The following is a 14,941-nucleotide window of genomic DNA, read 5'->3' on the forward strand; positions in this document are numbered from 1 at the left end:
TACATAATGATATGGGTGCTTTTATCTTTATTAAAAGTTATTTTTAAGGGTTTTTTTTCTATGTTTCTTTGGCTGTTGGTTGATTGGTATACCTCACCTTTCCTGTATTGCCTTTGGCATATGGTTTTCTCCTAAATATATATAGTATAATTAAACAACAGAACATTTTGGGTATAAGATAAAATAAAATCTATACAGTACATGAAAAAGTATATCTGTAGACAAAAGAAACTCACCATAGCATTCTGGAGGTTGTTCCCATTTTCCTTCGATACAACGTATTGTTGCAGAGCCATACATCCTATACCCTCTTTTACACTTCATAGTAACTTCATCATTGCTGTAATAAGCTTTCTTCATATTTATGATTTCAGCATTTCTTGGATTATGTGCAATAGGACATGTCTTTTTTTTTTCTAAAGGTAGACAAAAAGGTTTTTTATTAATAAGTATTGAATTTAATAATCTAATACTACATTTTTCATCATGTTGAAACATTGCTTTTTATTATGTTCCTCAGTGAAGTAATCAATTTTGGCATTAATGACCAAGTCCTATACTTAAGTTGTCACTTTATGAGGCAAAAACTCTGGAATAGTGGTGGACGGACCCCTGGATGTACGAGTCTGGCTGGTTCGGCCGAACATCTATTAACCCCTTCGCCCCCGAGACTGTTTTCACCTTCATAACCACACCAAATTTTACAATTCTGTCCAGTGTCATTTTATGAGGTAAGAAACCTTCAACGGATCCCACTGATTCTGAGATGGTTATTTCACGATATATTGTGCTTCATGATAGTGTTAAAATTTATTTGATATGACTGCCATTAATTTGTGAAAAAATCAGAAATTTGGCAATGATTTTGAAAATTTAGCAATTTTCCAACTTTGAAATTTTATTCCGTTAAATCAGAGAGATATGTCATACACAATAGTTAATAAATAACATATCCCATATGTCTATTTTACATCAACACAATTTTGGAAACACATTTTTTTGTTTGTTAGGAAGTAATAAGGGTTAAAATTAATTAGCGATTAGGAATGTGGAAGAAAATAATGAACATTTCGTTTTTTTCACAAAAAATTAAGTTTAGACTAGTGATGGGCGGGCACTAAAATGCTCGGGTGCTCGATGCTCGGGTCGAGCAAATTGGAATGCATGGGTGCTCGACGCGAGCAACGAGCCCAATGTAAGTATAAGGGAAACTCAAGCATTTTTCAGGCGGCTGCCCCCAGCGGTCTGCAGAGGACCTAAAAATTGCCCAAATCGATGGGAACAGTGCTCAAATGACATGGGAACAGCATGGGGAAGACCCCTGAAAGCATTTCTGACTCCCAGGTCACCGCTGTCAACAACGTTGTCAGAGGTATTACGCCACTTTTACGGACTCACAATAAAACATCCAAAACGAAACCAAAATGGATTTTCCTGGGAAATATGTTAAAGAACCTCCTTTGCAGGGTAATGACTTGTAAATAAGGCAAACTATATAACCAAAAACAAAAATATTCCTCCACACCTTTGGCTATGTTCACACGTAGCGTTTCTGATGCGTTTTTGCACTTTTGCATTGCTTTCAACCAAGACAAATGCATTCAACGGGAAATATTTTAACATTTTACCACCTTATCTGGCCATGTGGTGTGTGAGACATGATCAGAAACATACTGTTTTATTTATGAAGGAGGGACTCTGAAAGTCACAAAGCCTATTTTTAAAGGGCCATCAGGCAGCCTTTACTATTCTTAAAGGGCCAGCAGTCAGCCCTCACTATTCTTAGAGAGCCATCAGCTGGCTATGCTTTGTTGTTCCCATTACTAAAGAGTGGCTCTGCTATATTGTTATGGCGTTTACAGTGAGTGGCAGGTCTGCCCAAAATCTGGATGCACCCCAAAACCCCTTTGAAAATTTGGACGCACCCCAATACCCCTTTGAAGAGACTTAGTGGAGGACCTCCTGAAAAAAATCTTCCCATTATTAGGAAGTGGGTCTCCCATACTGTTTGCCTATGCAGTGAATGCAAGGGCTGCCAAAAATTTGGATCTACTCTAATGCCCCTTGGAAGAGACGTAGAGGAGGGCCTCCTGAAAAAAAATGTTCCCATTATTAGGAAGTGGGTCTCCCATAGTGTTGGCCTATGCAGTGAATGCAAGGGCTGCCAAAAATTGGAAAGCACTCCAATGCGCCTTGGAAGAAATGTAAAGGGCCTCATGAAAAAATGTTCCCATTATTAGGAAGTGGGTCTCCCATACTGTTGGTCTATGCAGTGAATGCAAGGGCTGCCAAAAATTGGGAGGCAATCCAATTCACCATGGAAAAGACATGGAGGAGGGCCTTATACAAAAATGTTCACATTAGAAATCAGCGGGTCTCCTATACAGGTAATGCCCATGCACTAAGTGTATGGGCTGACAAACATTTATCCTTGGGGGGTATATGTGTCACCCTGGCCTGGATGCCACAAAATGTAATAAAGCTGTGTCTGAGAGCAAGGGGGAGGTTCTCTAGTCAGGGGAACATTAGCATGCAGTACCTCCTGTCTCAGGCCAGTAGGGGGAGCAGGCTGCCCCTATAAAAGCTGGTACTGGGGGCAGGGTTAGAGAGAGCTGGACGACCTGTCTCAGGATTCAGGTCCCAGAGCAGAGAGGGCCAGTTGTATTGCACCCTAAGAGGAAGTGTGGCAGGAGGAGAGCCACAAGCCAGAGACAAGAGGTGAAGTGATCCTGTCTTGGCAGATAACGGACTTAATTTACCAGACTTTAGTGTCTGAGGCTGGGAGGATTCCACATCCTACAGCAGATAACCAGTCCGCAGGGGACTGTATATTCCTTGGCCTAAGAAGCCTGTCGGCTCTGCCACAGCAGAAGGGACCAGTAAAGCCGTACCAGGCCGGGAGCAGAAAGGAACCCACGTAGCAGGCCATACAGGCAAGAGTACACGGAGAGCTCGGAAACGTGGGCTGTTACCCTATGAGGAGGAGATAGCCAGAAGGAGCGCAGAAAGCACGGTAGGCATACACCCTCACCCTGACCAGGGCCAATTTCCCCATTGCTCTCAAACATCCAGGTCCCCTCCTAGCCGGGACTGTTTATGGGTCAGTTTACCTGTTCTAGTAAAGACCCTGGACTGCAACCTGTTGTCTGTGTTCTCCTTGCTTCTCCAGCACTATCAGCACTGGGACTCTCACCACCATCACTCCCACCATCCACTACACTGCCCTGGGGCTGCACTCTTCCCGTGGGGAGTCACACCACCTCAGCTGCATACATCATCAGCCCCAGCGGTCTGCCTTGCAGCGGCGGTTCCTAATGACCGCAAATCCACGGGTGGCATAGTCGGACATAATCATCAGCACATAACGGACTACCACTGGCCTGACCACCCTGAGCCACGGAACCGGGTTGCCACTACTACTCCCATCGTTCCCCCTACTGCCCGGATCCGAGTGCCCCACGGCCCAGGGGGCGACTCATATACATGAACATAATGAATCATTTTTTTTTTACCGGCATCATAAATAGAGTTGAGCCACCCCCGTAGTGTTCGAGTTCGGTTCGGTTCGTCGAACACACGTATGTTCACCGAACTGTTCGTCGAACTGTTCGTCGAACACCTTCGAACACCTTTAAAACCAATGGCAGGCAAACAAAAACACATAGAAACACATAGAAAACACCTACAAAGGTGTCCAAAAGCTGAGAAACTGCTCAGAAGACACAACTAACACATGGAAAAGTGACAAGTACATATAGTCATGCGAAAAGAAAACAGGTGGAGGAGTAAAAGGAGGGGGAGACACAGATATAGGCATGTCATGCCCTTCTAAAACCAAACAAGTGCGAAGCCGACACGGCCACTCCGTTCCTGCCAGTGCGACTTCCGTGTCGCCGGGTTTGTGCCAGAGCCGCAGTGGACCCTGACAGCCAGCCCCCCTCTCCCAATACTGGTGCCTGTCCTCTGGTTGGTTGAGCGAGCCCCCCTGTGGTGGAGGCAGGTCTAATATTTTTAATTTAAATTGTCTCTCTAATTTGAATGAGTACACTTTAAATCCTTTTACAAGGATCTATTGAAGGGCAAGTCTCATTCCAGCAGCCGCATAATTCCAGCTCCAGTAGCGTCCACTAAAGCTGCTGCAGTTAAAAAGATTTTATAAGGATCGAGCTTGGTGGTCCACCGCAAGGCGTCCTACCGCCAGTCCCAGACCCTTGGGGTGCCTCCCCGATGCTCTTCACTGAGAGTCCCGGGGGCCCGAACTATTTCCTTTGAAAAAATTAAGTGTCCAAACTACAGGTGGTGTAGCTTGCTTAACAGCTGGGATAATCCGCTGACTAGCAGACACTGCTACTAGGCACAAAGTATTTCCTGGGCTAGATGCAATTAAAAATTTGTAATTAGATACTCTCGCTGGATGCTGAGAAAGCATTCCATAGAGTCTCCTGGCACACCATATATTATTCTCTTAAAAAGCTTGGGGTAGGGGTCTAGGGGACCCTTTTATAGCCAAAATCACGGCCCTGTATCGCAATACGTCACCTAGGCTGAAGATAAATGGAACATTTTCATCACCTTTCATAATCACCAATGGGACAAGGCAGGGATGTCCTCTGTCCCCTCTCTTATACATCCTAGTGACGGAGCACCTGCTCTCATCATTTTGCCATAAACCCCAATATTAGGTGGATTGAGGTGGGAGGCACCGAGTACAAGTGCTCTGCATTTGCTGATGATGTCCTAGTATATATCACTCAATCACATACATCCATCCCTGCTGTTATGGCTGAAATAGATCACTTTGTTACATGGTCAAATTTTAAAATCAATGCAGCGAAGTCTGAGGCCCTCGATGTCTCCCTCCCCAAATCCATAAAGGATTCCATCCAGTCCAACTTTCCCTTTGCCTGGCCCTCACAGGGTATCAAATACTTAGGAATTCGTATTCATAGAGACCTCTCCTGTCTATCTAATCTGCATTTTGGGCCCTTTATTGAACAACTCCATACAGACCATGGTTGGCAAGTTAGAACTGTAAGATTCATTACGTGAACCACTGGTGTTTTGTGGAAAAGCACATGTACACTGTGTTCCAAATTATTATGCAAAAAGTGTTTAGGAGTGATAAGGTAAGAAATTATTTGTTTGTCAGTTAAACTCATTGATGGTGATGTGTGTCAGGGCTCTTTATATCACTGTAAGCAATTGCAGACACCTGTGCTAGTTAGTTTGGCAGGTGTGTCCAATGAAAGGCAAGACTACTTAAGAAGGCTGTCCAACATTATTAAGCAACCTACATTTTCTGCCAAAATGGGAAAGAAAAAGGATGTGTTGGCTGCTGAGAAGCAACAAATTGTGGAGTGTTTAGGTCAAGGCATGACTACAATCAACATTGCCAAGACACTTCATCCTGATCATCGCACAATCAAGAAGTATGTAGCTGATTCACAGTACACACGTGTGCGTGCTGATAAGGGAAAATTGAGGACTCTTTCCTACAGGCAATTACGTCAGGTTAAAAGTAGAGATGAGCGTTGTTCTACTCGAACTGTTCGCCAATCTCAAATTCGAGCTGTTTTGGGCGGTGTTCGAGCCGTTCGGCGAACACGAACAATTTGAGAAAAATTTGGCTGTTCGAGGTTATGTTCGATAACTGTTCGTGCACCAAAATCATAACTGGATTTTTTCTCAGTAATGATGAAAATTAATGTTAATATGCAGTTTGAGTGTACAGCGGGGTGGGGGGAGGGGCAGGGGATGGATCTCTGCAGGAACAATGAAGATCTCCATTTTTTTTTTCTCTTTCCCCCATTTACAGTGGGGAGGTGCAATCTGTCAGCCTATCAGCAGCGCACACACGGAGAGAAGTGCTTTTTTTCACACAAGAAAGGGCATGTGTCATTGGCAGTGTATGTCACATGTCCTTGCCCTATAAGACCAAGCCATTTTCCCCATCGCCACCATTTTCTCACTGCTGCAGCTGCGTGTTAGACGGCACCGCTGTTGCTGTGTGCGCTATACCTTGTTAATTTCAAGCCAATTTTCGCACAAATCTACAGATAGCTTGGGAGTAGGGAATAGTTGTGATTGCAGTCCTTTTAAGGACTAGGTTACAGCATTTCCTACGACTTTTATCAGGCAGGTCTGTGCTCTTAAATAGATAGATTGTGGGAGTAAAGACTAATTGTAATTGGAGTCCTTTTCAGGACTAGGTTATATCAGTTCCTATCAGTTTTTGCCAGGCAGGTCTGTGCCAGTGCTGTGCAAGTTTTTTTTTCACAGCATTTGGCTGAATCTAGCAAAGCTAATCCTTTTTGGCCTATTGCAGAGTGTGTTAGTCAGTCAGTGGAGTAGCCTATCTGTGTTGCAAGATATACCAGCTGTGTATAGAATACCAATTTTTTTACTGTACCTAGTGAAGTAAAATCTTTTGGGCATAGCATCATTCTATTAGTCCATCTATACTGACCTCCATCAGGTTGCAAATTGAATATATTTTTTTTCTGCATCTAGCTCTGAAACAATATTGGGCTTCTAGCTGTGTGTGGGACTTGTTGTATTAGTCCATCTATACTGACCTCCATCAGGTTGCAAACTGAATATATTTTTTTCTGCATCTACCTCTGAAAAAATATTGGGCTTCTATCTGTGTGTGGGACTTGTTCTATAAATCCATCTATACAGACCTCCATCAGGCTGCAAACTGAATATATTTTTTCTGCATCTACCTCTGAAAAAATATTGGGCTTCTAGCTGTGTGTGGGACTTACTGTATTAGTCCATCTATACTGACCTCCATCAGGTTGCAAACTGAATATATTTTTTTCTGCATCTACCTCTGAAAAAATATTGGGCTTCTAGCTGTGTGTGGGACTTGTTCTATTAATCCATCTATACAGACCTCCATCAGGTTGCAAACTGAATATATTTTTTTCTGCATCTACCTCTGAAAAAATATGTGGCCTTCTAGCAGTGTGTGGGACTTTCTCTATTAGTCCATCTATACTGATCTCCATCAGGTTGCAAACTGAATATATTTTTTTTCTGCATCTACCTCTGAAAAAATATTTGGCCTTCTAGCAGTGTGTGGGACTTGTTCTATTAGTCCACATATACTGACCTCCATCAGGTTGCAAATTCAAAATAATTTTTTGTCTGCATATAGCTCTGAAAAAATATTTGGCCTTCTAGCAGTGTGTGGGACTTTCTCTATTAGTCCATCTATACTGACCTCCATCAGGTTGCAAACTGAATATATTTTTTTTCTGCATCTACCTCTGAAAAAATATTTGGCCTTCTAGCAGTGTGTGGGACTTTCTCTATTAGTCCATCTATACTGACCTCCATCAGGTTGCAAATTAAAAATAATTTTTATCTGCATCTACAGTACCTCTGAAAAAATATTTGGGCTTCTAGCTGTGTGTGGGACTTGTTCTATTAGTCCATCTATACTGACCTCCATCAGGTTGCAAATTGAATATAATTTTTATCTGCATCTAGCTCTGAAAAAATATTTGGCCTTCTAGCAGTGTGTGGGACTTTCTCTATTAGTCCATCTATACTGACCTCCATCAGGTTGCAAATTGAATATAATTTTTATCTGCATCTAGCTCTGGAAAAATATTTGGCCTTCTAGCAGTGTGTGGGACTTTCTCTATTAGTCCATCTATACTGACCTCCATCAGGTTGCAAATTAAAAATAATTTTTATCTGCATCTACCTCTGAAAAAATATTTGGGCTTCTAGCTGTGTGTGGGACTTGTTCTATTACTCCATCTATACTGACCTCCATCAGGTCGCAAACTGAATATATTTTTTCTGCATCTACCTCTGAAACAATATTGGGCTTCTAGCTGTGTGTGGGACTTGTTGTATTAGTCCATCTATCCTGACCTCCATCAGGTTGCAAATTGAATATAATTTTTTTCTGCATCTAGCTCTGAAACAATATTGGGCTTCTAGCTGTGTGTGGGACTTGTTGTATTAGTCCATCTATACTGACCTCCATCAGGTTGCAAACTGAATATATTTTTTTCTGCATCTACCTCTGAAAAAATATTGGGCTTCTATCTGTGTGTGGGACTTGTTCTATAAATCCATCTATACAGACCTCCATCAGGCTGCAAACTGAATATATTTTTTTCTGCATCTACCTCTGAAAAAATATTGGGCTTCTAGCTGTGTGTGGGACTTACTGTATTAGTCCATCTATACTGACCTCCATCAGGTTGCAAACTGAATATATTTTTTTCTGCATCTACCTCTGAAAAAATATTGGGCTTCTAGCTGTGTGTGGGACTTGTTCTATTAATCCATCTATACAGACCTCCATCAGGTTGCAAACTGAATATATTTTTTTCTGCATCTACCTCTGAAAAAATATGTGGCCTTCTAGCAGTGTGTGGGACTTTCTCTATTAGTCCATCTATACTGATCTCCATCAGGTTGCAAACTGAATATATTTTTTTTCTGCATCTACCTCTGAAAAAATATTTGGCCTTCTAGCAGTGTGTGGGACTTGTTCTATTAGTCCACATATACTGACCTCCATCAGGTTGCAAATTCAAAATAATTTTTTGTCTGCATATAGCTCTGAAAAAATATTTGGCCTTCTAGCAGTGTGTGGGACTTTCTCTATTAGTCCATCTATACTGACCTCCATCAGGTTGCAAACTGAATATATTTTTTTTCTGCATCTACCTCTGAAAAAATATTTGGCCTTCTAGCAGTGTGTGGGACTTTCTCTATTAGTCCATCTATACTGACCTCCATCAGGTTGCAAATTAAAAATAATTTTTATCTGCATCTACAGTACCTCTGAAAAAATATTTGGGCTTCTAGCTGTGTGTGGGACTTGTTCTATTAGTCCATCTATACTGACCTCCATCAGGTTGCAAATTGAATATAATTTTTATCTGCATCTAGCTCTGGAAAAATATTTGGCCTTCTAGCAGTGTGTGGGACTTTCTCTATTAGTCCATCTATACTGACCTCCATCAGGTTGCAAATTAAAAATAATTTTTATCTGCATCTACCTCTGAAAAAATATTTGGGCTTCTAGCTGTGTGTGGGACTTGTTCTATTACTCCATCTATACTGACCTCCATCAGGTCGCAAACTGAATATATTTTTTCTGCATCTACCTCTGAAAAAATATTGGGCTTCTAGCTGTGTGTGGGACTTGTTGTATTAGTCCATCTATACTGACCTCCATCAGGTTGCAAATTGAATATAATTTTTTTCTGCATCTAGCTCTGAAACAATATTGGGCTTCTAGCTGTGTGTGGGACTTGTTGTATTAGTCCATCTATACTGACCTCCATCAGGTTGCAAACTGAATATATTTTTTTCTGCATCTACCTCTGAAAAAATATTGGGCTTCTATCTGTGTGTGGGACTTGTTCTATAAATCCATCTATACAGACCTCCATCAGGCTGCAAACTGAATATATTTTTTTCTGCATCTACCTCTGAAAAAATATTGGGCTTCTAGCTGTGTGTGGGACTTACTGTATTAGTCCATCTATACTGACCTCCATCAGGTTGCAAACTGAATATATTTTTTTCTGCATCTACCTCTGAAAAAATATTGGGCTTCTAGCTGTGTGTGGGACTTGTTCTATTAATCCATCTATACAGACCTCCATCAGGTTGCAAACTGAATATATTTTTTTCTGCATCTACCTCTGAAAAAATATGTGGCCTTCTAGCAGTGTGTGGGACTTTCTCTATTAGTCCATCTATACTGATCTCCATCAGGTTGCAAACTGAATATATTTTTTTTCTGCATCTACCTCTGAAAAAATATTTGGCCTTCTAGCAGTGTGTGGGACTCGTTCTATTAGTCCACATATACTGACCTCCATCAGGTTGCAAATTCAAAATAATTTTTTGTCTGCATATAGCTCTGAAATATATTTGGCCTTCTAGCAGTGTGTGGGACTTTCTCTATTAGTCCATCTATACTGACCTCCATCAGGTTGCAAACTGAATATATTTTTTTTCTGCATCTACCTCTGAAAAAATATTTGGCCTTCTAGCAGTGTGTGGGACTTTCTCTATTAGTCCATCTATACTGACCTCCATCAGGTTGCAAATTAAAAATAATTTTTATCTGCATCTACAGTACCTCTGAAAAAATATTTGGGCTTCTAGCTGTGTGTGGGACTTGTTCTATTAGTCCATCTATACTGACCTCCATCAGGTTGCAAATTGAATATAATTTTTATCTGCATCTAGCTCTGAAAAAATATTTGGCCTTCTAGCAGTGTGTGGGACTTTCTCTATTAGTCCATCTATACTGACCTCCATCAGGTTGCAAATTGAATATAATTTTTATCTGCATCTAGCTCTGGAAAAATATTTGGCCTTCTAGCAGTGTGTGGGACTTTCTCTATTAGTCCATCTATACTGACCTCCATCAGGTTGCAAATTAAAAATAATTTTTATCTGCATCTACCTCTGAAAAAATATTTGGGCTTCTAGCTGTGTGTGGGACTTGTTCTATTACTCCATCTATACTGACCTCCATCAGGTCGCAAACTGAATATATTTTTTCTGCATCTACCTCTGAAAAAATATTGGGCTTCTAGCTGTGTGTGGGACTTGTTGTATTAGTCCATCTATACTGACCTCCATCAGGTTGCAAATTAAAAATAATTTTTATCTGCATCTACAGTACCTCTGAAAAAATATTTGGGCTTCTAGCTGTGTGTGGGACTTGTTCTATTAGTCCATCTATACTGACCTCCATCAGGTTGCAAATTGAATATAATTTTTATCTGCATCTAGCTCTGAAAAAATATTTGGGCTTCTAGCTGTGTGTGGGACTTGTTCTATTACTCCACCTATACTGACCTCCATCAGGTTGCAAACTGAATATATTTTTTTCTGCATCTACCTCTGAAAAAATATTGGGCTTCTAGCTGTGTTTGGGACTTGTTGTATTAGTCCATCTATACTGACCTCCATCAGGTTGCAAATTAAAAATAATTTTTATCTGCATCTACAGTACCTCTGAAAAAATATTTGGGCTTCTAGCTGTGTGTGGGACTTGTTCTATTAGTCCATCTATACTGACCTCCATCAGGTTGCAAATTGAGTATAATTTTTATCTGCATCTAGCTCTGAAAAAATATTTGGCCTTCTAGCAGTGTGTGGGACTTTCTCTATTAGTCCATCTCTACTGACCTCCATCAGGTTGCAAATTAAAAATAATTTTTATCTGCATCTAGCTCTGAAAAAATATGTGGCCTTCTAGCAGTGTGTGGGACTTTCTCTATTAGTCCATCTATACTGACTTGCATCAGGTTGCAAATTAAAAATAATTTTTATCTGCATCTACCTCTGAAAAAATTTTTGGGCTTCTAGCTGTGTGTGGGACTTGTTCTATTAATCCATCTATACAGACCTCCATCAGGTTGCAAAATGAATATAATTTTTTTCTGCATCTAGCTCTGAAAAAATATTTGGCCTTCTAGCAGTGTGTGGGACTTGTTCTATTAGTCCACCTATACTGACCTCCATCAGGTTGCAAATTCAAAATAATTTTTTGTCTGCATCTAGCTCTGAAAAAATATGTGGCCTTCTAGCAGTGTGTGGGACTTTCTCTATTAGTCCATCTATACTGACTTGCATCAGGTTGCAAATTAAAAATAATTTTTATCTGCATCTACCTCTGAAAAAATTTTTGGGCTTCTAGCTGTGTGTGGGACTTGTTCTATTAATCCATCTATACAGACCTCCATCAGGTTGCAAAATGAATATAATTTTTTTCTGCATCTAGCTCTGAAAAAATATTTGGCCTTCTAGCAGTGTGTGGGACTTGTTCTATTAGTCCACCTATACTGACCTCCATCAGGTTGCAAATTCAAAATAATTTTTTGTCTGCATCTAGCTCTGAAAAAATATTTGGCCTTCTAGCAGTGTGTGGGACTTTCTCTATTAGTCCATCTCTACTGACCTCCATCAGGTTGCAAATTAAAAATAATTTTTATCTGCATCTAGCTCTGAAAAAATATGTGGCCTTCTAGCAGTGTGTGGGACTTTCTCTATTAGTCCATCTATACTGACTTGCATCAGGTTGCAAATTAAAAATAATTTTTATCTGCATCTACCTCTGAAACAATTTTTGGGCTTCTAGCTGTGTGTGGGACTTGTTCTATTAATCCATCTATACAGACCTCCATCAGGTTGCAAACTGAATAAAAATTTTTTCTGCATCTACCTCTGAAAAAATATTTGGGCTTCTAGCTGTGTGTGGGACTTGTTCTATTAGTCCATCTATACTGACCTCCATCAGGTTGCAAATTGAATATAATTTTTTTCTGCATCTAACCCAGCCAATAGTTTTGGCCTAATACCACAGTTTGTCCACTCAGCTCTGCTCGATTCCCATCCATTGTTCTTTTGTGCAAACAACTCCAGAGTTGTGAATTAGTTAAACACCAAAATGAGTGGAAAAAGGCCTGCTGCTGGTGGAAAGGGGAATAGGCGTGTTGGGAAGGGGAAAAAATGTTGTGTCCGTGGGGTAGGTGTTAAAGCAACAGTAACATCTGCAGAAGAAAGACCATCTTCCAGCCAAACTAAAATGTCTACTTCTTTTAGCGGACAATGTGATAAGATCCCTTTCTTACGGCCACGCCAATCGCTACAAATTCCAGATGAGGCACAAAAACAGCAGGTGCTTCAACGGATATCAAGTGCTCCTTTAAGTGGGCTCTCCTCCACATCAACTTCAACATCACAAATACTCCAGTCCTCAAAGGTGTCACCCCAATCGCACTTGCTTCCTCACAGCTCCCAAATCTCCAGCTGCCCGTCTGAGTATGAGGTAGAACAGATGATTGAGTCTGCAGAGCTGTTTACTCATACTATAGCCTAGGAATCAGAGGTAGACTCCAGCGCTTCTGTGAATCCAGACGAGGAAATGATCTGCACTGATGCCCAGAATATTTATGAGTCGGATCCAGGACCAGACGCAGAAGGTTCTGACCATAATGTAGACCCTCATTCCCAAACTGTAACTCCTGTTGGTGGAGACAATGAGGAAGACGATGATAAGACTCAAATACCTGATTGGAGCGACAACTTTAGTTTTTTGTCAGGGCAGGAACAGGTTGGCTCTGAGGACGACGGGTGTGATAACGCACAGGGTGATGATGATGAGGTTGGAGATCCCACTTACTGTCAACCCACAGTCAGCCAAGAGATGAGGTCAGCAGAGGAGGTGGAGGAAGATGCTAGTGACGACGAGGTCAGGTTGCGCCTTCCTGGACAGAGACGTAGTACTGGAAGCACGTCAACAACTGCATCCTCAAACACAACTCTGCCTCTCACCACAAGTCGTGGTGGCTCTTCAGGTCGCATGGGTGCTAAGCCTTGCATAGCCTGGGCAATTTTTCAGATCGATAAAGATGACCCAACTCGTGTTATCTGTAACATTTGTCAGCAAAAGCTAAATAGAGGCCAAAAAATACATAGTTTGAGTACTTCATGCATGAACCGGCACATGGACATGAAGCATAAGTTGCAGTGGGAAGCTCAGTGTGCTACAATGCGGCCTAGCCGGCCGCGCCGACCACCGTCTGCCATATCTTGTGCATCCGCGGCCTCTTCATCCTCTGTGACTGGGGGGACAGCAGTCACACCTGTTTTGGGGCGCAGACCTGCCACCTCTTTACCCGCAACAGCCAGCGTGATTGGCAGGTCATCATTTTCTTTGGAGGTGGTAACACCAGCTGGTGTTGAGCGCTGTCCGACATCGATAGCACCACCTTTGGATCAAGGCAACCTAACATGTCCGCCTGCATCTTCCTCACAGACTGGCAGTTTGCCGGGGACACCCTTATCAACCCCGTCTAAGCACAATAGCCAGCCCTCGGTCCCTCAGATGTGGACAAGTAAAAGACCATTTCCTCCTAGCCATGAGAAAGCTAAGAGGTTGAATTTCACCATCTGCAAGCTCTTAGCTACAGAAATGCTGCCTTTCTGCCTGGTGGACACAGAGGATTTTCGAGACCTTATGTCTGTCGCAGTGCCCCAGTACCAGATGCCCAGTCGGCACTACTTCTCAAAGAAAGGTGTGCCTGCGCTCCACCAGCATGTCGCACACAACATCACCGCTTCTTTGAGAAACTCTGTGTGTGACAGGGTGCATTTCACCACAGACACTTGGACGAGTAGGCATGGACAGGGGCGTTACATGTCGCTGACTGGGCACTGGTAACTATGGTGACAGCAGGACAAGGGGCTGCTGTCCAAGTCTTGCCGTCCCCACGAGTTGTGCGTCAATCCTCTTTATGTCAAAGTTCCTCCACTGCTTCTGCCTCCTCAACCTCCTCTCGGTCTTCCACCTGCACCCAAAGCCTGTCTGGTCATGCCACAAGCTTTCTAACTGCACAGAAGGGATCCTGCACACCTCCTTACTATGCTGGCAGTAGGGCTCAACGTCATCAGGCGGTTTTTACATTGAAATGTCTGGGAAATGTGAGTCACACAGCTGAGGAGTTGTGGTCAGCTCTGGAGAACCAATTTCATGAATGGTTGTCTCCATTGGACCTGAAACCAGGGAAGGCCGTGTGCGACAATGCTGCAAACCTGGGTGCGGCCCTTCGCCGGGGCAATGTCACACACGTGCCTTGTATGGCTCAAGTGTTGAACCTGGTTGTCCAGCAATTTTTAGCCCACTATCCCAGACTAGATGGCCTTCTGCAGAGGGCACGGTCGCTGTGTGCTCACTTCCGCCGTTCGCATCCTGCAGCTCAGCGACTTACATCTCTACAGAAGTCATTGGGCCTGCCACTTCACTGGCTAAAATGCGATGTGCCTACCCGGTGGAATTCAACTCTGCACATGTTGCAGCGACTGTGGCAGCACCGACAAGCCCTGGTGCAATACGTTCTGACGTATATCCTGGGCCAACGAGATCCAGAGGTGGGGCAAA

General features: G+C 42.4%; 1 protein-coding gene across 4 annotated transcripts in view; it reads right to left on the reverse strand.

Moving 5' to 3' along the window:
- Nucleotides 1-14,941, reverse strand: part of LOC141156682 (coagulation factor XIII B chain-like) — a 784,153-nt gene that overhangs the window by 312,127 nt on the left and 457,085 nt on the right. For all 4 annotated transcript variants that reach the window (XM_073642930.1, XM_073642929.1, XM_073642931.1 and 1 more), the window contains exon 9: nucleotides 237-416. In XM_073642930.1, coding sequence (XP_073499031.1) covers nucleotides 237-416 — 180 coding nt within the window. The remainder of the gene's footprint in view (nucleotides 1-236; nucleotides 417-14,941) is intronic.

Source organism: Phyllobates terribilis, unplaced genomic scaffold (assembly GCF_046119375.1).
Source record: "Phyllobates terribilis strain yellow unplaced genomic scaffold, ASM4611937v1 Scaffold_8__6_contigs__length_399053987, whole genome shotgun sequence".
NCBI classification, from domain to species: domain Eukaryota; kingdom Metazoa; phylum Chordata; class Amphibia; order Anura; family Dendrobatidae; genus Phyllobates; species Phyllobates terribilis.